General features: G+C 36.4%; 2 protein-coding genes and 1 long non-coding RNA gene across 3 annotated transcripts; 2 read left to right on the top strand and 1 right to left on the bottom strand.

The window, feature by feature from the left end:
* Positions 1 to 270: 270 nt before the first annotated feature.
* On the bottom strand, positions 271 to 14037 carry LOC136687242 (uncharacterized). Its single transcript, XR_010800424.1, has 3 exons — positions 13939 to 14037; positions 11953 to 12105; positions 271 to 498 (listed from the first exon to the last, which is right to left on the bottom strand). It is a non-coding gene; the product is annotated as an uncharacterized lncRNA (long non-coding RNA).
* mrpl16 (mitochondrial ribosomal protein L16) lies at positions 847 to 7671 on the top strand. Its single transcript, XM_066661570.1, has 5 exons — positions 847 to 1101; positions 1866 to 1937; positions 2591 to 2739; positions 5394 to 5687; positions 7118 to 7671. The coding sequence occupies exons 1-5, from the start codon at positions 1038 to 1040 to the stop codon at positions 7307 to 7309; spliced, it is 771 nt and encodes a 256-aa protein (XP_066517667.1). The 5' UTR covers positions 847 to 1037; the 3' UTR covers positions 7310 to 7671.
* Positions 12376 to 23730, top strand: cenpq (centromere protein Q). The gene is made up of 9 exons (XM_066661569.1): positions 12376 to 12468; positions 13978 to 14082; positions 15559 to 15610; positions 15836 to 15935; positions 16029 to 16097; positions 16259 to 16388; positions 16574 to 16693; positions 20525 to 20602; positions 23394 to 23730. Exons 2-9 carry the CDS (start codon positions 13993 to 13995, stop codon positions 23547 to 23549), a joined length of 795 nt encoding a protein of 264 aa, XP_066517666.1. The 5' UTR covers positions 12376 to 12468; positions 13978 to 13992; the 3' UTR covers positions 23550 to 23730.
* The last annotated feature ends 121 nt before the right edge of the window (positions 23731 to 23851 follow it).

Below are 23851 nucleotides of genomic sequence, written 5' to 3'. Positions count from 1 at the left end.
CCTTTTGCCAGCATAATTAAATTAAATTAATGAACTTTTGTTTAACATTGTAAAAATGTTTAAATATTTGAAAAAAAATATGTAAAATGTAAGATTTAAAAAATGTTTTTATTAGTGCTAATTTTTACAGAAGATTGGTTATTTTCAAATATATGTCCTCAGAATTTATCCATCCAGCTGTAATCCACCTCTCAAGGTGGGACAAAATCATCCTGGCATGAAGAGTTTCCAAGTTTTGAAAAAAATCTAAGAAGCACTTATATTGATCGGATTAGGGAAATTACTTATTTGCATTTGACCCATCAGTGGTAGTGAAAAACACAAACTTGAGGCAGGGAAAACACACACTGGAGCAGGAGCACCTGGGGAGCAGCTTGCTCAAGGGAACTTCAGCCATGAATGAATTTTCTCTTGCTGGTCCCAGGAATTTAAGTGCCGACACTCCATCCTCAAGCTCCCTTCTCTAACCTCAAGGACACGGCTGACCCTTTTGAGACACTGAAAGAAGAGCAAAGGTTGATCAGATTCCAATACAGATGATGAAGTAATGAATGAATACGTTCCAGATTTTAAAAAAAATCTCAGCTAAATACAAACAAAAAACAACAACCTTCAAGCATCACTTTGATTTATGAGTCTGATACCTGGTATAAATATATCTTTCCCACTGTGGGCCTGATTTACTACATTGATAGAAAAATGTATTAAATTCAAAGAAGATTTTTCAAACGGATGTAACAAATAAAGACATCGATCATACAACCATTAAACTGAGAGGATGAATTATTAAATGATTTTTTTAAAAAAGAAACGAACGTTAAAACTTGAATGAAACTTGAGAGAGCTCGCAGTGTAGGAACGGTCGCTCTCTGGGTGTTGTTTCTAATGGCGCTGATTTGAGCGGTGCTCCGTTGAGCGTGGATGGCGGCGACCTTCATGAACTCAAGTTGATGAAAAGAAACAGAGGGCTTCACTTTTACACACGTTTGCATAAACTCGGCCTCTTGTCTGTGTGAGAGACACTGAGTGTGTTCGAGATGCTGAGCGCGGTGAGGAGCGGTGTTTCTACGCTGTGGAGCAGAACAACAACACACTGTTCAGGTAGTTACAACTCTATACACAGCAATCACTGATACAGACAGAGAGATGGAGGAGGGGAAGGCAGAAATAAAGAGATACAGCGATGGAGAGGATAGTAAAATAGAGACAAATACAGAGGCAGAGAACAGAGCTATTTAGAAATACACTGAAATAAAGAATTATAGAGAGATACTGAGTGAAGCAACAGGAATAGAGATAGACGGAGAGAACACAAATGGACATAGAGAAACATTTAAAGAAATGAACAAAAAAAAACATTAAATGAGAGAGCAGTAAAGAGAAAAATTTACTTGAAAATAGAGATGCAGATGGAAAGAACAGTGAAACAGACAGAAGTGGAGCGAACAGAGGAATAGGCAGAAATATTTATAGAGAGAGATAGTAAGTGAAGCATCAGAAAGAGACATGGAGAGAAGTGGAGAGACCATATATATATGTAAACAATAATAGAAAGCAATAGAGATGGAAAGAACAGTGAACTAGGGAAAGATATACAGAAATAGAGATGAGGACAGAGAAGAAATATAGGGAGAAGTATTTAGAGATACAGAAAAGTAGAGAGATACAGAGATGATGAGTGAAGCAGAACAAAATAGAGAGAAGTATAAGAAGGTGAGATTGAACATAAAAAGGGTAAATGAAATACTCAAAGGTGGAGATGGAGATATAAAAAAAGAAATGGTGTGTAAAAGAATATGGAGTGAAAGTGAGAGTGCCATTCTGTTTCTCTCTTCAGTAATTTTTATGTTATTTTTTTTCTGCAGCTGTTTTGCCGAATCATTTAAAAGTCCTCTCTGCTGGACTGAAGACCTACAATCTGCCTCCAGATTACAGCAGTAATAAACACTTTTTATTAATAATAATAATAATAATAATAATAAAAAACCCTACACTCAGCTAAAAAAACATACAGCACATTTGGTAATAATGAATCCCCTCAAGGCCAGAACTAAAATACACTCCTGATCAAAATCATAAGACCATTTTAAAAAATTGCAAGAATTTGCATTTTGCACTGTTGGATCTTAAGAAGGTTCTAAGTAGAGCTTCACAATGAGACAAAAGATTCTGAACAGTTTATTCAAAACAACAATTTAACTGATATAGGCGGTTCGTCAGCAAATGGTTTTGATCAGGAGAGTATTATTTAAAATAATGGAAGACATACTCAGATTTAGTATAATTTGCTACATTTTTTATGAAGGCAATATACTATATTTTTATGTATTAAATAATTGAAAACTAAAATATTGTGTTAACATTGTAGTTTTTAATAAATTGTACACTTTTATATAATAACATATGTATAATTGTACTTAAAATAATTATGCTTAGTCGTAGTTATAAGATCCAACACAGCACTGCATTTTTTTTACATAGTTTTGCATGACAAAATGTGTTTATTAAAAAAAAAAAGTAATAATATTTCACACCAACAAACAAAAATGTAATCTTTACTGGTGTTTTTTCCTTTCCTTCTCCCTCACAGATGTGGTTCTACCAGAGAAACCGAAGCTTAAATTTCTCAATAAAGTGCCTAATTTGAAAAAGGTCAAGAAGGAGATGAAGAGGCTTCGTGATATCCAGGGCCCAGCTAAAAGCTCTAATACATTTACAACTGGGCAATATGCCATTGTGGTTAGTACTGCTTGTATTTCGCATGTTGATGTCTACTTAACATTGTGGTGAATCTGATATTGTAAACTATGGGGGTAAGTTGCACCGGACGAGTATGGTTCGGTTAATATTATTTCTCCCTTCCCACTGGTGCTTGATAATTTTAAAATCCATACATTATTCATCATAAAATCCCTAGTGATACATTAGTCATCTGACCTTTGATATCAAAGAGACAAAACGTGGATTTCTTTCTTTGGGTGAGTAAAATGGCCCTATGGTTCCCTCCGTAAATCAGCTTGATGCTAGCCAAATTGAATGTATTCTAACACGACAGATCTGGAAAGATAATGTTCACTTCTAAAGTGTGATGGGCTGTCCAGTGATGAGGTTTTCAGCTGTTTGAAAAAAAAAATGGTGGATGTATTCCCCCTCAGTTTAGTGGCATTGTGTTATTGGAGGTGTCTTAGCTATAATAGGTGGAACTGGAGATTACTTAGCAGGGGACAAAAATGATAGTAAAATGATGAAAAATAAAAGTGCCCAATTTCCCTGTATTTTTAATTATCCAACTTCAGCCACCAGCTAGAACACCCTCAAATTACACAGTGCCAGCAGCCTGGCAGAGTGAAGGCTAGCACACACTTCCTCTGAGACATGTGAAGTCATTTGCCTCTCTGTGATCTGCAGTGTCAATGGAACTCAGTAGCTGTGAAATAGAAAATGTAAAAAGACTCACATTTTCCCTTTCACACATATAGCGTACAGCTGGAGGTTTTACGTGTCAGACATGTTCTCGCAGCTAACAATGTTCCATGTGGTTTGGGCATGGGGCAGTGAATCATAGTATGATTCTCCAGAACATTACCAGATCTAGCTCAGATTTTACCTGGATTGTGTTTTAGGGCACAGGCAGGATAAAATCTGGGTAATGTCTGGAATAATAATGAAGGACATTAGCATACACCCATACAGCTTCTCCAGGTAAAATCTGGCAAATTTCTGGGTAAACGTGCACGTGTGTAAGGGGCTTGAGACGGCAGTTGCATCGCCATGAATTACATAAATGTTAGCTTAGTTTTTTTTTTTTCAGTAGTTCTCAGAAAATACATATTTGACTTTATCAATGGATAGATGTTGAGTTATTTAAGTTAATCTTATTGTTTTTTGAAGTTATCAGATTTTTATTTATTTTGGAATTTTTGCATGATGCCATAGGGGGTTTGTTGTCCAAATGTACAGTGTGAGAAATGTGTTCATGAAAAAGTTTATTTAAATATAATAAAAAGGAAATTGTGCTTGAATATATATTTCACCTCTCAGTATAACAATAATTGTTTTGATTTGGACTGACTGTAGTTCTAATAGTATTAAAGGAGAAGAAGTATGCAAAACAAAAATTACCTCCCCATATCTAGTCCTCTGTATAACCTAACATCTGTTACAGTTTATAGCATTTGACTTATTTGCCCTTTCACTAAAGACTGATTTTGTCTTTTTTTTTTTTTTTTCTGGAGATTAAAATTGTCATTTGGGATGTTTTGAGTTTGTTTGCCAAGCAAGATTACAGCTGTCATATTGTATGAATCCAGATGAGGGCAATATCACTTAACGGGAGCAAAAAACAACCTCCTATCCTGTGGTGTCTATTCAAATATAAGACAAGCTGTTTAGGGAAAAAAATCTGTCATGTGAATGGTACTATAAAACAACATTATTCATCTTTATGGCCTTTCCTTAAATTTGGACCAGAGTGTGAAATGAATTGGCTGGGGCTGTAATGTAATGTCTAGGAAGTATGCAGCAAATAGCCACAAATGGTTAATGTGTGTTACCTTGAATAACTGACTGCTATTCCACTTTTTTTAAAACTCCCATGTTAGTTTGTTATAGTTTGTTCTATAATGAAACAAACAGCTTAATGCTTAATGCAGGGCAGTCTCCAGACTCGACTTGAGAGACTCGATTTCTAACTGTCTGAGAGGCAGCAACAGTTTTATTGACCGGTGCAGTCTGAAAATTAAGGTTCCTCTCTGATTTTATAAAAAAGACAAACAAAAATGATCTGGCTGTAATTTGAACATTGCATTTGGAGTACCGAACCCTCCTGTAGTTGTTTTAGTTTACACAGCACTTTTTATTGTGTTCCCTGCGGGGTCTGACACTTATATTTAATCTAAAAGTCACCATTTAATAGTTGTTCAAATATAGTTCTTTAGGCTATAGTTTTAATTTCACCTAATGTGATTTAAAAATTCACTCTTTCAAATATTGAAATGAATTGTTCAGCCCCACAACACACAAACACACACACACACAAAGGCCAATTTCAGTGTAGTTAGGTTGCTATTTTCTTTAGAGATCAAATGTTTCACAAACTGAGTCAGATTCATTTGCAGCTTGCCCTGGCAAGTACTAGCAAAATCAGCCCTTTGTTTGATTGACTTTTTGTTTGCATGATGGATTGGTTACACTTTATGCCTAAGAAAAGAATGACTTTGTGATATGGAATGACTGTGGAACCCACAGAACCCTAGAACTGCTGAAATGATTGACTCAGTCCTCAAAAGAGGATTGCCACAGCCTGCTAATTACCATTTAAAAAAAAAAAAAAAAGGAATTCAGTATGAGCTCTTCACTTTAATGAATGCCTTTTCTTATTTTGTCTTTTGTAGGCCATGGGTGGAGGCTATCTACATTGGGGACATATGGAAATGATGAGGCTCAGTATTAATCGGCGTTTAGACCCAAGTACAACGTTTGCTACTTGGCGCATCAATGCCCCATACAAGCCCATTACCCGCAAGGGTTTGGGCCAGAGGATGGGTGGCGGCAAAGGTGCTATTGACTACTATGTATCTCCAGTAAAGAGTGGGCGACTAATAGTTGAGGTTGGAGGTCATATTGAACTGGGTGAAGTGGAATCTGTGCTTAATGAAGTGGCAAAGAAACTTCCCTTCCCAGCAAAGGTATGTCTGTGACTTGATTTTGTGATCTTGCTTTGTTCTTTTCCCTTCTACAGAAGTATTCCGTATCTAAGGTAAATATTGGGTTGCTTCTGTTGTAATATCTAAGCCATCAAAGAAGGCAGTTCAATCAAAATGGGGTTTTTAGGTCAAGACCTTTTTGTTGGAATATCCAATGTCAGATCAGTGTTTCTTATGTGAAAATCTTTGAGCTTCATAAATGACATGCCTCTCTCAATTGTTGGAGCACTTTTTTTTTTTAAGTGTTTTAAAATTAGTGTCACCACTAGGTGGGACTGAATGATTTAGATATATAACTTAAAACGTCTGATCAGATTAGTGACTTGAAATTATAATAATGTTTATTTTCTATAAGTTAACGCTGAAACCTGGTGTGTGCAGGTTGTTTTTTTTTAAATCAGCCTTTTCTGCTTTAAGGCTTTACTGCTTGATGTGGTAGGCTTGTTTACACAGGAAGTTTAATGGCTGCGTTTCAAGTTAATGCTCTACTGCTGTGTTAAGAACTATATAATGCAATGGCTAACCCCACATCTCACCATGCCTGGGCAAGTGCAAGTGTTAAGGCTTTGTGTATTCTTGGATTTTAAAGCTCAATTTGCCAGTTTCTGGAAAAGGAATAAATTGTCACCCTGAAAATACACAAACATACAATTCTGGTGATGGGGAAACTTACCACAGACAAGAGCTAAAGCATGGTTATTTAAACACACCTTTTCAAGCACACTTTGGTGTGTTTTTTTTACTGCTCAATGTATTAAAAGTGCCATTCAGCAGATGAGTGAAACCATGTGTGTTTGAGCAGAGAAATCTCCAAACTCTGGACACTGGCCCTTGAACACTACAAATGATGGCCCCTGGGCTATAGGACAGGGTGGTAAAGTATCCTAAATTAATTCGCAATTAAGTGTTGATTAATAGGTTAAAATAACTAAACAAATAAAAAGGAGGTTCCCAAAAAAAACTTGTATTAAAGTATAAATACTTAGAATCTATAGTAATAGTATGCTAAGTACGATTAGTAACTCATAAAAGTGCAGGGGAGGTAATTTATCAGCAAAGAAAATGAGGTTCAGACGACTCTATACTTCATTTGTAATGTGTATATCTCACACATCTTTATATCTGTGTATAGCATCACACAAACAAACCAGTGAAAAACCTTTTCCTGGTTCACTTGAACCTATGCACCTTGCAATGGTTGAAAAATGGCCTACCAGCTGAAAAATATGTGGTCCCTTACAACTGATGGGTGGGTAGATGAGGCTGATATGTTGTGCAGCAATCATCAGTAATTGTAGCCATACTAAATGTACATTAGTAGTAAGTGCACTTCATCAATTGGCCAATGAACAGGAACTTAAAAATGCTCTACAGTGAACGGACACTCATAGAGTTTTCTTCTTCTCCTTTAGGTGATGAGCAGAGAGAGCCTGGCGGCCATGCATCAACAGCAAGCTGAGAAAGAGGCAAACAACCAGAACCCTTGGACATTCCAGAGAATAGCTAGGTCCAACATGCTAGGCATTCGGAAGGTCATTAGCCCTTTTGACCTTCAGAACCACGGACGCTACACTGGAAAATTCTTTAACCCTGAAAGAGTGTGAGTTCTCACACCAATAGTACAGTCTGCCAAGGTGTGAAGTGATACTTATCAAAACCTTAACAAAAACATGTGAGAATGTTTGCAGCAGTTAGTTTTCTCAAGCTGCCTTACAGGATGCTGTCACAATGGTTAATGTGGGTTTTGAAAATGTATAACCAAGCACACTATTTTTGGTTATGTCAGGCTTGTTGTTGACACTTGTGGTGAGACCCTATGAGGTGGCTTATAATAAGGACAATACCTTTTAGTGCCGATAAGGGTCGTACTGGTTGTATACTCATGGAACAGGCTGGACTTTGTTCGGTGGTATAATTTGTATTGTGTCTGACATATTAATAAAATCATAAACTACTGCTTTCTTTTTAAATATATATATAAATATATATCACTTGAGGCAAATATAGGCTCAAGCCTCTAGTCTTCTGGGAACACTGTGTGATAGATGATGGAACAATTTTATGTGAATTTGGTACATGAACTTTAGTAAATTTAGGTACTGGTTTTGTAAAATGAAAATGTGGCTCACAGACACCACTTCAAACACTTGGTACACGGTATATTGACCTCAAACTCATGCGTTTGCTTCAGCGAGTGAATTTTTATTTATTTAATTATTTTATTTTATTTTTTAATTTTATTATTATTAAATATCCACAGAGGGTCCACCTTTAAATTTGAGGATGTCAGTCAAACCTTTGAACATTTAAAATGGTGTATAATATTGCAAACTTTGCTGGACATATATACAAGCAGTAAGAAATTATACATTGAGGGATTTTGTTAAATTAGACTTAAAATAGAATTAAAAAGACACTCAAATCATGCAGTGATGTGGAAGATGGTTACAGATGCCAGAGATTTAAGGAAGTGCTGATGCAGTCAAACATTGCGGATGTCAGATATTACACTGACAAATCAAGGTCAGTGTAGTAGTATTCTCAACATTGTGAAAGTTAGGAGTATGTGTTGTAGTCATAAAAGCAGAGATGGGTTGAGTCAAAGTATTGTTACATCAGTGAAATAATGACTCAAACATCAAACAGAATAGGACCCAAAATTATTTTTTTGGGGGGTGCCCTTTTAAATCCACCAGAAGTCAAAAGTGACTGTTTCATTTGATGAATACATATTATGAATACATGCAGTCAAGTTCATAGGCACTTTTCTGCGGAAACAGGGTGGTGGCCCACTCTCAATACTGCAGTGACACTGACATATAGTGGTGGTGCGTTAGTGTGTGCTTCACTGATACCAATGGATCAAACACCGTAGTGCAGCTGTAGATTTTAAATACTGACGTGTCAACGGCCAGTGTATTAGATACATCAACCTGTTGGTCCAACGTGAAGATGTAAAATTAGAGACAGCAGGTCATCTGTTGTTTCACAATTTGTTTTAGCCTTTCTCTAATGCTCCATCAGTGATCAAGGAACACTGTTGGCTGGATATTTTTGGGTAGTAGACCATTCTCAGTCCAGCAGTGACACAGAGGTGTATAAAGACTCCAGAAGTGTTGCTCTATCTGTTCCACTTTAATTAGCTTAACACCGCAGCCTTGTCGTTGTGACTCCATCTCTGAGAATGATTCACCACCCACATATCACATTCTCTATGGTGGTCCTGACCAATGAGTAACGGGGGAAATTGGGCTAACAATGTATGCAGCGCTACAGATGTATGCAGCGCTACATTTTGTAGTTGCAGAAATAGTTTGCAAGATTGCCCATGTATGGTCTGTGGAGCTGATAAAATGGAGGTGGTTTTAATGTTATGACTGATCGGTGTATATCTAAATGCATATCTCATTTTAGTCAAAGTTCCTATTGAAACATGAGCAAGTCAAGCAGTCTTTGTGACTGAAGTTCCTGAACTCCAAGTGCCCCAGTAATAAACCCTCACTTAATGCTGCTTGAACCATTTCCTCTTGTCATCTTCGTCCAAAATACAGGCCAACTGGGGCTGCTTAGTATTTGTAGGCACTTGGAACCTGTACGTAATAGTAGTCTAGTAATAACCCACAGGCATATTTTATTTTAATAATTTGTGTGAAAACCTCGTTTTGTGGTAACAAATCCATAACAGAGTTTAAATTTAGAAGACCACACATTTCCTAATACATGGTTCCTATTAGTTTGCAGCTGCACACATTGCAGTTATCTATACACAAGGCAAAAGCTTGGTGCACAACTGAATCTTTTAGCCAGATCTGATAAGTCTGCAAACTTATCCAAAAAAGGATTGATGCTGAGTAATTTCCTCCAGCGTAAAATAAATAAATAAAAACATAGGGGTCTTTTACAAATAAGATTCTCTTTTGTTCTTTACCATTTTTATGTATTTACTCATTTTCATAGTGATTTTTGCACTTCATATTGGGCCCTGTTTTGATGCTGGAGGCAGGGCAATGTATGTGAGGTATGCCCTAAGATAATCGATGTATCACGTACTTTTCAAATCATCAGCAGTTCTTTTCAAGTACACTATATGACCTAAATACATAGACATCTGCCCATCATGCATTTTTCACTTTCAGTTTGCTTTTGTGTGGAATTTCTCCACATTCCCATAGTGAGATAAGAATGTCACACCAAGGGCGACTGGGAAAGTATTCTTAATTATAGTGGATTTCACTGGAAAAATACATGGGATCTTTTGCATTTAAATAACAGGAAAGTTCTGCATTTTCAATGTTATTTACATACATACAGATTTAAACATATTTTAAAAAAAAAAAGGTTTATACTCTTAGTGCATTGGATTTCGGCAAATTGTATTTAAATTTTTTTAACCCCATTTCTTTTATATGCTCAATATCTACTCTAAGGGCGGCACGGTGGCGCAGCAGGTAGTGTCACACAGCTCCAGGGACCTGGAGGTTGTGGGTTTGATTCCCGCTCCGGGTGACTGTCTGTGAGGAGTTGGTGTGTTCTCCCCATATCTGCGTGGGATTCCTCCGGGTGGTCCGGTTTCCTCCCACAGTCCAAAAACACATGTTGGTAGGTGGATTGGTGACTCAAAAGTTTCTGTAGGTGTGAGTGAATGTGTGTGTCTGTGTTGCCCTGTGAAGGACTGGCGCCCCCTCCAGGGTGTATTCCCACCTTGCACCCAATGATTCCGGGTAGGCTCTGGACCCACCGCGACCCTGAACTGGATAAGCGGTTACAGATAATGAATGAATGAATATCTACTCTAGCTACAACACAGTTTCACAAACAGGTTTAGCATGTAGACATGTACATAAGCTTTTATACATGGGGCAACAAAGCGTTTTCAAAGCGTAGATAGCATAGTAGTGATTTCATCTGGAGTGAGAGCACTCTAGATTAACTGGTGTCCACAAATTTTGGCTAATAATAGGGATGAACCTCTAATGAGATGATTTGCACACAACATGCCTTTTTATCTGTGTGCGCCTCACTTCTCTTGGTCCACCCCTGCATCAAAATAAAGTCAATAAGGGGCACAAGGCAAAAATGGTGTGTATGTCTAAAAAGGTGAAGAGTTTTTATTTTATTGCATTATCTTATTATTCATTAATTTATTGATTCATTTAATGTCTGTAACCACTTATCCAATTCAAGGATGTGGTGAGTAATATCTCATTAATTTAACAACTACTAAAGACACTGATTTGACTTCAAAGGAATTTGTGGTTATCAATCTATGTCAGCAAGGGCAGTCATTCAACATACATAACAAGAGTTTCAGTGCAACCTCTTTTTAAAAATACACATGCTTGTTTGAGAGATCTGTAGTAAAAAAAAAAAAAAAAGCCCAGCAGACACTGATCTAAAGAGATGTTTAGGCGGGGGAAGGTAATATGATCAGGGACTTTACACTGGTCCAACATCTTACTAAGTTACGTTGTGTTGTTATTTTCCCCAGAGGTCAGAATGTTCAATATAGATATTAGCTCCTAGGTTTCAGTGTAAGATGGATGAGGAAACTTAGTTAATACTTGAATGGCAATGTCTTTTTTCCTCTGGGACTGAAACTTTATTTATTTACTGCCCCCATTTGTAATCCTAAATATGAATGTGCCTGTTTTTTTCATTTAAAGTTTCTCGTAATATCATCATCATAATCTTTGCCGCTTAATCCATTTCAGGGTTGTGGCTCTAGTAATATTAGAAACTATACTCAGTATATGCCTTGGTTCACTGGCTGTGAGGAAGTTTGTGTGTTCTTCCTGTGTGTGTGTTTGTTTTTGTTGCCTCAGGGTGGTTATTCAAAAGAGTCCATAGGTGGGAGTGTGTAAATGAATGTTTGATGCACAGAGGCACTGTCTGTTCCTGTCTTGAGTCCAGTGAATCCAGGTAGGCTCCGGACCTACTTCAACCCTGAAGAAGATTAAACATTGTCTGTAACAACTTATTCAGTTCAGGGTTGCTGTGAGTCAGAATCACTGAGTGCAAGGCGGGAACACACTGGAGGGGATGCCAGTCCTCCACACCTAGTAGCCATTCCACCTACCAATGTGTGTTTTTGGACCATGGGAGGAACAACAGGAAACTAATAAATGAAATGCATAATTAATGCTACATGTTATTTATATTTTGCTGCATAATATATTATTACTCTATATCTAGTTATGTTTTATAATAGTCTAAATGCTATAACACAACATAAAAGTGTAATATTCACCGGTCTGTCACTGCTTATCCAGTTCAGGGTCGCGGTGGGTCTGGTGCCTACCCAGAATCACTGGGCTCAAGGTAGGAATACACTCTGGAAATGGCGCCAGTCCTTCACAGGGCAACACACACTCCGGAGCACCTGGAGGAAACCCACGCGGACCTGGGGAGAACACACCAAATTCCACACAGACAGTCATCCAGAGCGGGACTCAAACCCACAGTGTGACTGCGGCTATTATTATTTTTAATCTTGAAGAATGTCTTGTTTGAATAAAAGTTTTAACGTGTTACTACATATGAGATTTTTACTATCAAATCTAAAATAAAAATTAGATTCACAACATACATTATAAAGCAGCAAGGACATTTCTAATGGAATTACTGAATAAATCAGTAACTCTCAGTCCTAGCCCTGCCTCTCCCATGTTTTGTTTATTGACCTTCACATCATGGCTTCCTCTCACGTACATTCACACAGTGCGCATGCGCAGTCAGTTCAAGTTGGAACCGCGAAAAGGAGCGGGTGAGTGTGTTCAGCAACAGCGTAAACACGAGCAAATCAAAAATGAAAGATATTATTTTCTTTACTCTCGGCAGCTTTTTATGGACAATACTGCGGCTTCTACTCTCAAAACATTTTTTGTTATTATTTTCACTATTAGGCGCCTAATGTTGAGAGTTCGATATTGAGGTTACTGATGATCCAACGTCACCTTAAAGTTGCACTACATAAGATTTGCTTGTTCAAAAATTGAGAAGTCAAGAGGGAAAATATCTGCTAAAATATAGCTAGTGTTCTGCTGCGAGTCGCTCTGTAGAGTCTGAAAACGAAGTCGACAGAGCTGTGTCAGAGTTGATGGGAGGTTTTCGGAAATCATCAGATGATTATACGTATTAACCTCACGCACGGACTTAACTTTTCTGTTTAACTGTTCAGTGGTGCAAGTTCGTAAATGGAAGGAAAATGTCGCTGTATATAGTGAGCTCATGAGGCGCTACTGAATCTAATTCCATCACGTAGTTCTTTCTAATCAAGCTCGCTATTAAGTACTCCTTCACAGTGAAGGTGCTTGGAGTCGTTAGATAGCTCAGTTTGTTTTGTGTAATTACACATTTTTCCTGTATTCCCCGTGTCCACGTGCGTTTTAATTACATATTTTTCACCAGGGAGTTCGCCAGTTACCTGAATATGAACATTTACGTAGTTCAGGTTTCAAACATCTTCGTATAATGCTGAAAAAATTCCTGACCACATTATTAAATAATGTATTAAATTAACCGTTAAAATAGATAGACATTGTCAGTTTAATCCCATTATTACATTGGATCAGAATATTGTGCAGATTAGTTCAAAATTCAGACACACTAGATATAAACAAAATAGTTATTTTGGAATAAACTTTTAAAGAAAACTAATAATTTAGACAATACAAACCCCCCGTTTCTACAAAGGTTGGGACGCTGTGCAAAATGTAGACAAAACAATGCTGTGATATGGAATGTTTGTGCATATGGTATGGGTGACATTGCATTATCTTGTTTAGGGTAACGGTGGGTCTGGAGTCTACTTTTGAATCATTTGGCACAATGAACACACCAAGGACCAAGTTCTCTCTTATGCATGCATTTGAATAGCCAATCCACCTATTAACATGAGTTTTTTGATAGTGGAAGAAATGTGTGAAACCGGAGAAAGCTATTGCAGATAAAGGGAAAACGCACCAAATTTCTCAGAGTGATCCGAGACAGAGATTAAACCCACAAGCCCTGAACACTGCAACTGTGTGACAGTGACACTACCTGTTTTGCCACCATGCCATGAAATAGTTTAACATAGAGTGAGAATTGATGACAATGCAGAGACATGACACACATTTTTGATTGCAGTAAACATAATTGGATAAATTCCAATGAATTTGTGACAGTAACTTTTCAATCATATAAATATAAATGGTCTGTGTCATCCTTCTGAAAGATAAATATTTAAAAATACCTATTCTGTTTTTAATTTCTTCCATATCTCCCCCAACAGTGATTAACAGTCTTCATGAAACCTTCTCGAGGTTCAGCTAGATCGTCCACTCAGGGGCCTAAAAGAGGATGTCAAGGGCAAAAAAGATTACAAAAGCAAGGCCAAGTAAGTCTAGATATATGGTGAAACATACTTTTTAGCACAAGTAAGATTCCTAACATTCTTTTATTGGATCAGTCCTGCCAGACATCGTGAGATCTTTCATTGTTTTGGTGTACATCCCAGCCAAAATCAACTACCTTACACCTGCTGATCACATACAGGCGCATATTAACGCACTACCTCTATATTACTGACATTAGGCGTTGTGGTAGACTTGTGTAGCTATAGTCAGGTCAATGCTGAACTCTATCTTCTCCAGAAAAGGTTCATTCTTAATCCAGAAGGGATTATTTTTATGTGGCAAACTGGGGTAATGTCTTTTTACCACAGGACGTCATTTATATTTATTATAGATTTGCACTGCATAAGAAATCCAGTAAATTATAGAGATGGATGTGTCTACTTGATTTACATATTGCTTTCTGTTCTGAGAACAGTTCACCAACCAAAAAAGAAACAAACCCCAATGACTTTATCTTCAATTCCTCATAACAAATAATGGGATAGATGCTGGCACAATCTTCACTCACTCGTAATCCTACACATAGTTTAATAATTGCTATTATAAACTGTTTAATAGTAGAAACTTAATGAGTAGGAAACATGGTAATGACACATATTTGGCTGTTATAATGCGCAAGTTAATTTACGTAATTAAATGCCTCCACCCACATCTCTGTTCTTGACAAAACCTATAAAAATAACCCAGGATATGATTTTGTTTACTGGTACTGTGGCCCCTCTATTAATTCCTGATACCTGCTGGTAGCTGTGTTTTGACTTTGTTTATTTCAGTTTATTAGTTTACATTTATTTGACCAATTTCTTCATTGTTGAAAAAAAAAAGTCTATCAAATTTTATACTTTTTCAAACTGCTCCTTGCTTTTTGGCACAATCATGCACTACATAAGCCTCTGATCCTAAATAAATAAATAATTTCTGTACTGTGTCCGAAACTGTGTTCTTTTCACTATAAAGTGCATTATTTTGGGGTTGCAGTATTTTGTAGTAGTGTCCGAAAACATAGTGGACAATTTTCAGTGTGTGCATACAGTCCCACAGTACAATGCAAAAAGTAGTGTACATCCCTAGCACATATCAGATTACCCATAATCCATTGCGTTGTTTGGTGAAAACCCTCATGACTTAGTGTTCAAAATCATTCTCTACCGTTCTGAATTCTGTTCCCTATTATAGTGCACTTTATAGTGAATAATATAAGAAATGGTGAATAAGCCATTTCAGACGGGGATTTATTTTCCTGCAACCAAAAAAAATATTTTAGTAGCAAAGCTTCCGTTATAATCCTGTTTAAATTAAAGTACAAAATGGAGTTTTAAATCATTAAACCTTTATGTAATATCTCTTGAACTGGCTATACTCAATTTTGTTGTATTTTGTGTCTATTATGTGCAGAAGATGGGCTGGGATGTTCTGTAATTCTGATTAAAGAATTATTCAATAAATTTTTGTTTTAGAAACCACTGCCTAATGAAGCAAGTACACAGAATAAGTCAAAGAAGAACCATGGTGAGTTTGGGGAACCAGACAAAGCTGATTATTCTTGTTGAACAGGAGTGAAAATATGTTGCAATTATTAAGAATTGCCAAACTCTGAACTCTGTAGTGTTTTAAACTTGACCAGACTTGCCCAAAGAGTCCCTGAACATGGGCTATTCATACACGTCACTAAATGTGAAACTGTTACACTTAAGCTCTTTATATAGTTGTTTTAACCATCTTTTCATGAAACAGCGGGTCGAAAAGAGAGAAAGCTGAAAGGTCAGGAGAACTGGAAGCCATTGGGCAAATCTTCCATTGCGGCCATTGACAACATGCTGAGTTTCTCTATACTGTAAGCGCTGTAATTTAAATTATTGTTGTCTTCACTGATGTGATGTCTTTAACTTGCTTATATGAAAGATGTTTTTTCTTGTCATTGTGTCAGAACTCTTCTCACCCTGAGGAGGAAAGAAAAAGAGGAAATACAGAAACATTTCAGCTTGCTAAAAGAACAGTAAGAAACCTTCAAAAATCAGATCCACAAAGCTCTTTCTAATACGTGCTAATATGTGTGCTTCTACTGAAATGTTGCCAAGAGTATGATTCTATTATGATCTCATGTTGTAATCTCATTACAAATCTGAACAAGTCTTACAACACTGTTTCCTTTGCTAGGTTCCTAGTGAAATGTACCCAGCTCCCTGTGCCCTCACGGAAGTCTGGAAACATGATGGAAATGTCCCGGCAGCTCCATATAGAGACCCAGAGGATTAAGCATGGCAAACAGAAATTAGAAAAAACTGAGGTGATTACTAATAAAAGTGGTTGTATTTAATGTATGATTTGAGAGACCTGTTTATAAGTTTAAAAAGTCATACATCAGGTGAGGTACTAAATCATGTGGGATTCACTGCACCTACTTTGCTGTCCAGTTTTGGACTGCTCAGGAATTCTCAGATGAGTAATGCTAAAATGAACATGTCTTTTTAGGAGAGCAGTAGAGAGGTGATCAGCAAGCTGAATCAGCTGCAGGGAAAAATGGACAGTCTGGAGGAAAAGTGCAGGATCCTGAGAAATAAACTGGAAAAAGAAGATGAAAATGCACAGGAGGTATGCTCTGATGGATAGAGTACCCAAAAGCACATTTGTTGTATTAATATCACTTTAGAACAGACATTGTCATAAACTTAGTTGCCAGTTTGCTACATACACCAACCTGTACATCTTATTATATATATTTTTTTAATTATAAATATCTACATTGAGTGCTTTTTGTAAGTTTACCATTACAATCATTAGCTCTGTTGCTCCACAATTTATCAGCCACCCTTTACATATCATCACTAAAAATGCAACATTAGAAAATCTGCAGATCATATATTATATGGATACTGGACCACTATTAATATTTACATTGATATTGGCATTGGTAGGAGAGTATTAGATACATGGATGTTTTTTCAAAATTCATACATAGTGTCACTGCTGCTTTAAGAGTAATCTGGACTAAAGATATAGTAAAGTCTCATCTTAAGTTAAAGTTAAAGTCAGAAGAAGAAATCACATTTCTCTTTGTGTATAAATCGTTTTACATAAGATTGACATAAATACAGGGTAGTTGAACAGAAGAGAACTTTGAAGATGTTTTTTCCCCTCTTTCTATTTTCTTTTCTTTAAAGCTGTTTGCACACACTCTTTTCGTGGTCTAGAACATTCCAAGAAGTAATGGTACAGTTTAAAGACAAGTTCAAACTTAACCTTCATAGGCGGAGCCAGTTGCATGTCCATCCATGTATATGCAATTGAGGTGATGAAAACAAATGGTATGACTGCTATGAAGGGCATGTTTTTTAAAAAAACAAAACAAAAAAACAAATAATGATGCTTTCCCCTCCCACAACACCTCCACATTTCATCAATTGAAAATGCTTAACTAGCTCAAAGAATAATGCAGTATTTCACTCAACAATATGGTGTGACGTGCAAATAATAGGATTTGAAGTTGATATTGGGGATTTGTGTTATTGTAAACATTCAATAAACCATTACAAGGCAAAAACACAGCCCCATATTTGCGGAAAATTAAAAAAAGCCCTACTAGCAAAGAATGTCTCCAAAATGCAACCCAAAATAAAACTGTTGATAATAAAGATAAAAACAATGGAAAATGGAAAAAAAGCGAAAGGAGAGATTTCTTCATTTACTTTCTTGTACTTCCTTTTTTTCCCCTTTCAGAGTGTATGAACACAATGTTTTTCTGGCCAACTTTATTTCATATATAAATAGACATCTAAAAACATGGGGATGGAGGCAATTTAGGGTTAGTTATGAGGTAAATAAATAATAATTTAAAACAGGTTGTTCTGACAGGTGGTTGTAATCATTATTTGGCAAATGGCAGCATTCAGGAATGGCTTATCTTTTAGAAGTAATAACAGGCAAAGGATAGCAATGTTGCAAACAGATGCATGAAAACGAATTTATTTAAATGTATGTCAACAAAAGAAAGTAATTGAGAAGTAGATTTCACTGTTTGTCGTGCATAATAAGGTTAAAAACAAGAGTTGTGGTCACAGTAGTCACTATTTTGTCTTTTTTTTTTGGAAGAACAGGATGTGATGTTCTATAGACAGAATAAGAAAAGTACCCCCCAGACTGTTACAATAAACAAGCCTGAAAGCCAAGATCTTTAATAGTATGGGTTTGTGTCAAGGGTAGCTTTCACTTTTGTGTATGCACCATTAAAGCTAAAATGTTTGTACAAAACATGTGCTGCCTTCAGTCTTAGTCTTTTTTTTTTCTTCAGTCTTTTCAGACCAGTTAATTTCAAATTTGCTTGTATAGTGCTTTCTTTATCACCTGATGTTGTCCCAAAGCAGCTTTGCAGAAACCTTAATTTAAAACAAAATAACAACCACATGTGAGCAAGCCATAGGCGACAGTTGGAGGAAGAAACCTTGGGAGGAACCAAAACTCACAAGGAGGCCCATACTCATCTGGTCAAACCATATATAAAATTATGAATAAATAAGTAAGTCAACTTGACACTACAGAAGACAGTTGTTATGCACAGTTGCACTGATATTGTCATTATGCTTAGCAGTAGTAGTAGCAGCTATAATAATCATAGTAATGATGATGTTAATTAATAGTGATAATAATTAGAAAAAAAAACATTAATGGTTAGTGTAGTCTGTAAGAGTATTAACAGGTTTAGTTGAAGTCTGTTTTGTAGAAACCTATACTAAATGTCTGTGCTGATTCAGTCACATCATATCCAAGAGCATTGCCACAGATATGTAGCAGATACTGGGAATTGAGGGCAAACCACTGGTCTATAAGCAGGAGACCGCTATGGTCAATCTTCTATTAGCGTCTCAGGACAGGAGGGTAGTAATTAACTCAGAAAAGAGTAAAGAGATGGAATTAGATGTGACTGGATTTATGGAGTCTTCAGTTCCAAAATACACTTTGATTGTTTGCATTTTTCATACCATTACAGCATTTTATAATTTGGGGTTTATTATAATAACAAATGAAACAATTCTAATAATTAAAACAAATAAATCAGTGTGCATGAACAGCAGTGTCATATTAATAAAATAGCTGACACTGCAAAGTGGGATATTACACAAGAATTTGTTGCAATGGTTTTGGCCATATGCATTCATCACCAGTTCTGTGTTATTTTTCTTGAGTAAAATAGAAAGGAGTATGAATTAACCATGCCTTTGAGATTTGAGAGTTTGTTTGAACCTCATGGTTTGGTATGAGCACAGTGCAAGGGAAAAACAAGATAAGAATAATCTAGGTTAGAGTTCGGTCTAGTGTTTTCTGACTGCTAGAGCCAGAATTCTGGTGGATTGGATCGTTGCTGTTATCGATGGCCACGTTTATCAAAAAAACAACCAAAAAAAACCAAAATTTAAAACCAAATACCTGCCCAACGATCATCCATCCATCCATCATCTGTAACCGCTTATCCAATCTCCTTATTCTCCTCTCTATCCTTCCCCCTTAGTGGAACTGTGTTATTGGGAGGGCTGATGGTTACATTTGCCAATTACTACAATGGGGAGAAAAATAGTTCAAAATATTGTCCTATTGTCCACCCATTCATCAGTGTCCCATTAAGATATTTGTAGATAGTTTTGAAATGAGAATTTGGAGTTCATTCATTCATTATCTGTAACCGCTTATCCAATTCAGGGTCGCGGTGGGTCCAGAGCCTACCTGGAATCATCGGGCGCAAGGCGGGAATACACCCTGGAGGGGACGCCAGTCCTTCACAGGGCAACACAGACACACACACATTCACTCACACACTCACACCTATGGACACTTTCGAGTCGCCAATCCACCTGCAACGTGTGTTTTTGGACTGTGGGAGGAAACCGGAGCACCCGGAGGAAACCCACGCGGACACGGGGAGAACACTGCCCAACGATCAAATAGCCAAATATTCAATGGCAGCACTAGTTATCAGGTCCCAGCTGGTATGCACTTAAATATTTGTGGCTGATTCTGATTTTTTCTGCCACAGCCCTAATAGTCAATGATGTTTTAAGGGCAAACCTACAGATTATTTCAAGCTTCGAGTTCCTAATCAAGTGAAAATTGAATATACTATTTTGAGAATATTATTTTGGCAATTGAGTTTATTTCCTTTTAAGCGGTAGACAAACACAGTGTTTCAATTAGTCATTTCCTTTAGTACTTATTTTGTGTTTCTGTTAAGCTGAATATTGTGAAATGTCCTGGTATTCAAAGGTCTATTCACACTTAATCACTAGCTATTTTTAAGGTTGATATGACTGATTTGATTTGCTGTTGATTTTACTTTACATCATTTTAATTCATTGTAATTCTCACTGGTCTTTCTTCTTCATATTATTATTATTATTATTATTTTTATTTTTTATTTTTTTATTATTCTGGTAGATTACCTTGCTGTCTGAGCAAGCTGTCCTGCGCCTTCCTGATTTACCAGCTCGTCCTCACAACGAACTTCCATTACAGGTACGATACAATTCCCAACATGTATTTTTGGCAAGAGTCATCAGTTATAGTTTTGCAGGCCCTGAGTGTAGAACAGTTTGGTGATTTCCTGCTCCAACACACCCAGTTGCCAGTTGTAGTACATATGTTTGAGCAGTGAAATTATTTAAATGTGCTGTACTCCACTACCAGGACTGATGTACGACACAATTTCCAAAATGTATATGAAAACAAAATATAATGCTATACAACTAATTTAAAATATTTATATTGAATGTTAAACTGAAAATAGTACAAAGACAATATCAAATATTGAAGCTGATAATCTTCCACATGGTTTCAGTTCATCATAAATGAGCTTGGTCCCAGAGAAGGCAGAGGCATTTCTGGATTTTATTTATACACCAATCAACCATAACATTAGGACCACCTCCTTGTTTTTACACTTAATGTCCATTCCCTCAGTTCCACTGATCCTACAGAAGGACTTTGTTGTTCTACAATTATTAACTGGTCTTTTTGCTTCTCTGCATCCTTTGTTTTCCCCCTTCACCACTGGGCTGAGAGAATGGACAGTGTGTAGAAACAAGGAGGTGGTCATAACGGTTTGCTTGCTTGGTGCATGTGGTTTTTTTTCTTTACATGAGGAGTTTTAACTTGCTTGTATATGCTCCAACGAGCAGACAGTGGTTTGTGGAAATGTTCCTGAACTTATGCAATGACTTCCACTACAGAATTTTGCAAGTTTTTGTTTTAGTTTTGCAAGCTTTAAAGAGATTTCTCTGTGTTATGTGAATCTTTTGATGATGAAATCCCCAAGTTCTTTACTAGTTTGGGTTGAGAAACATTAAGAAGAAAGAATTCAAGAATAAAACTTGGCCTTTTCAGATATTTTTTATATCAGATCTTACTGCTGACCTGTTTCACAACTTCACACAATGTATTGCTGCTGGGCATATATAAAATGGGCACATATATTTTTCAGTGAAATTCTTTCAAAAAACAATTTTTTTCAATTTTAATGTTTAATAAGTTGTCTTTGTACTAATTTTAATTAAATATTTGTTATGAATTATTTGCTTATTATATAATTTTGGTTTTATTTACATTTTGCAGTGTCCCTACTTTTTTGAGAAGAAGGTTTGTATGTAAATGTGCACAGTTTTGGTACACTACCATGTTCTGGGTCCTATCTATACCACAACTTGTATACCAGATCAGTGTTTAACTTGTCTAATAGAATACAAACAAGATGGATGCATGAGATGGAAGGAAATTTAAAATAGTCTCAAACCTAAAAATAAGGAATGTATTCTCTCAATAAGGAATGAGAGAATTTTGCGGGGATTTTGTGAGTTTTTCAACAATTTGTAAGACCAGAACAGGCACCTAGTAAGCAAATGTGCTACAAAACAGCGGTTCACTACCCAGCACGTTGTACTTTACTCAACTAATCAGGGTTCTGAAGATGTATTTTTGTATGGAGTCTGTTTCCACCCACAATCTGCCGTGCCTTCAACAAATAGACATTCTCAAAGGTCTGTTGATTGGCTGTGTCAGATGAATTAGTGTGAGGTAAGGAGGGGCAACAGGTTAGATACAGATACTGAACATTGCAAGACTGTAGATTGCCAAGTGTAGGATTTATGTCCACTAATGTGTTTTCCATGCACATGCTCAAGATTCATACCGAGATATTGTAGCTAATTAGATACTGGAATAATTAGATTTGCATAGATCTGATGTGTTTGGGGGAGCATTTAGACTATTAATAACAGGACTGAGAACCACACTTTATAAGAAAAAAACATCAGCTGTTAAACTAGCAAAATTGAACAAGTGTGTAGACAACATAGAAAAATATCTTCCATGCGTTTGAGAATGTCAGTGTTATTTATTTAAAATAGCAAAGCTTGTGAAATTATGTCTATCGTTCTGCATCGAGAGGGAAAGCCACAAAAGACTGGCAAACAAAATCACGTGACACGCTTGATCTTAAAAGCCAATTGTGTTGACCAATGAGGAAAAAAACAGACATTTCCTGTTCTCAGTAAGATCTAAGATGTCACACAGCATAAGCAATACTTGGGCCAAACACTGTTTGTTACAGAGTTTGCAAATAAGTGCCCTAAGTTTGTGTGTACTCTAATGGAATATTCACATAGTGTACAGTAGATATATGCCTACATATATGTACTTTGATGGAAATTAATAGTCTAGCTGTCACCCTTTCAAAGAAAAAATGGTTTCCTTTTTTAATTACATATACAGTACTTCATTGCCAAATTTGTCTGAACAGTTAGTTAGAACATTATATGATTGGCTTGACTGCCATATTCCTTTGCCAATAACTCCATTTGATGTTGAGATAGTGTGTCTCTCTTGCTGTTGGAAGAGGTTTTAACAGTAAAGCATAAATAAAGTTCTTATGCCGGAACAAAGTTCTTGACATGAAAACCATTCACTTTGAAATATGATCAAAAACATGCAAAAAGCTTCCATACTTTTGATCACATAACTTTAAACTTATGTTCACAATTGTTTCTTTGACATTTCACAGTTCAAAGGCTGAGTTGGTCAATTTCATTGGTCAATGTAGTGCTGACGAAATGAAAACTAAAAGTATAATATCTAAAACATGAATCTGAAGTTTTATTATTTCAACTATTTAAACGTATTTCACCATTGAATTGTTTTTATTTAATCGATTACAAAGTGTTTACTTTAAAGGCGTATTGCTGGGGCCCCACTTCACAAGGCAGCTGTTGTGTCAATAGCAAATCTGTTGAGTAACCAATAGTTGTTCTTTTAGGAGCAGATGATGAAAATGCTGCCCAATCCAAAAGCTGTCGTGAATGCTCTTCAAAACTGTAAAGTAACCGGACATGTGAACACATTCCTGGAACTGGCACATAAACAGGCAGATCAGATTGTAACTCACCCAATGACTACACACAATGTTTTGTAATTTACTTATTTTAATCTGTAAAATGTACCCCCCCCCTTCTTTTACTGAAACATTTCTAACTCAAATGTAGATGTCAGTAAAGTAAAAAATAAAGTTTTTATTTCAAAATCATGTTACAAAGCATGCAAAGTACATATGGTTTGACACAATGTAAAATGTCATTATAACACTGTTTGGAATTTTACTGTAGGACACATTTTGGCCTTTCCCTTTCTTGTAACAAATGGTAATCTTAGTTTCTTTATACTTGCACCTGACATTTGTGTAAGATTTTCTTTTTGAAATAAAGCATTTATCAGTTG

Source organism: Hoplias malabaricus, chromosome 2 (genome assembly GCF_029633855.1).
Source record: "Hoplias malabaricus isolate fHopMal1 chromosome 2, fHopMal1.hap1, whole genome shotgun sequence".
NCBI classification, from domain to species: Eukaryota; Metazoa; Chordata; class Actinopteri; order Characiformes; family Erythrinidae; genus Hoplias; species Hoplias malabaricus.
The sequence above is the reverse complement of the archived record's forward strand: the minus strand, read 5'-3'. Positions and strand labels throughout refer to the sequence as shown.

Excerpts from the sequence above, each read along its gene's own strand:
- mrpl16 (XM_066661570.1), top strand. The coding sequence starts at position 1,038 with ATGCTGAGCGCGGTGAGGAGCGGTGTTTCTACGCTGTGGAGCAGAACA. Across the intron at positions 1,102-1,865 it reads AACAACAACACACTGTTCAG|CTGTTTTGCCGAATCATTTA; the intron begins GTAGTTACAACT and ends TTTTTTCTGCAG. Across the intron at positions 1,938-2,590 it reads TCTGCCTCCAGATTACAGCA|ATGTGGTTCTACCAGAGAAA; the intron begins GTAATAAACACT and ends TCTCCCTCACAG.
- cenpq (XM_066661569.1), top strand. The coding sequence starts at position 13,993 with ATGAAACCTTCTCGAGGTTCAGCTAGATCGTCCACTCAGGGGCCTAAA. Across the intron at positions 16,098-16,258 it reads TTCAGCTTGCTAAAAGAACA|GTTCCTAGTGAAATGTACCC; the intron begins GTAAGAAACCTT and ends TTCCTTTGCTAG. Across the intron at positions 20,603-23,393 it reads ACAACGAACTTCCATTACAG|GAGCAGATGATGAAAATGCT; the intron begins GTACGATACAAT and ends TTGTTCTTTTAG.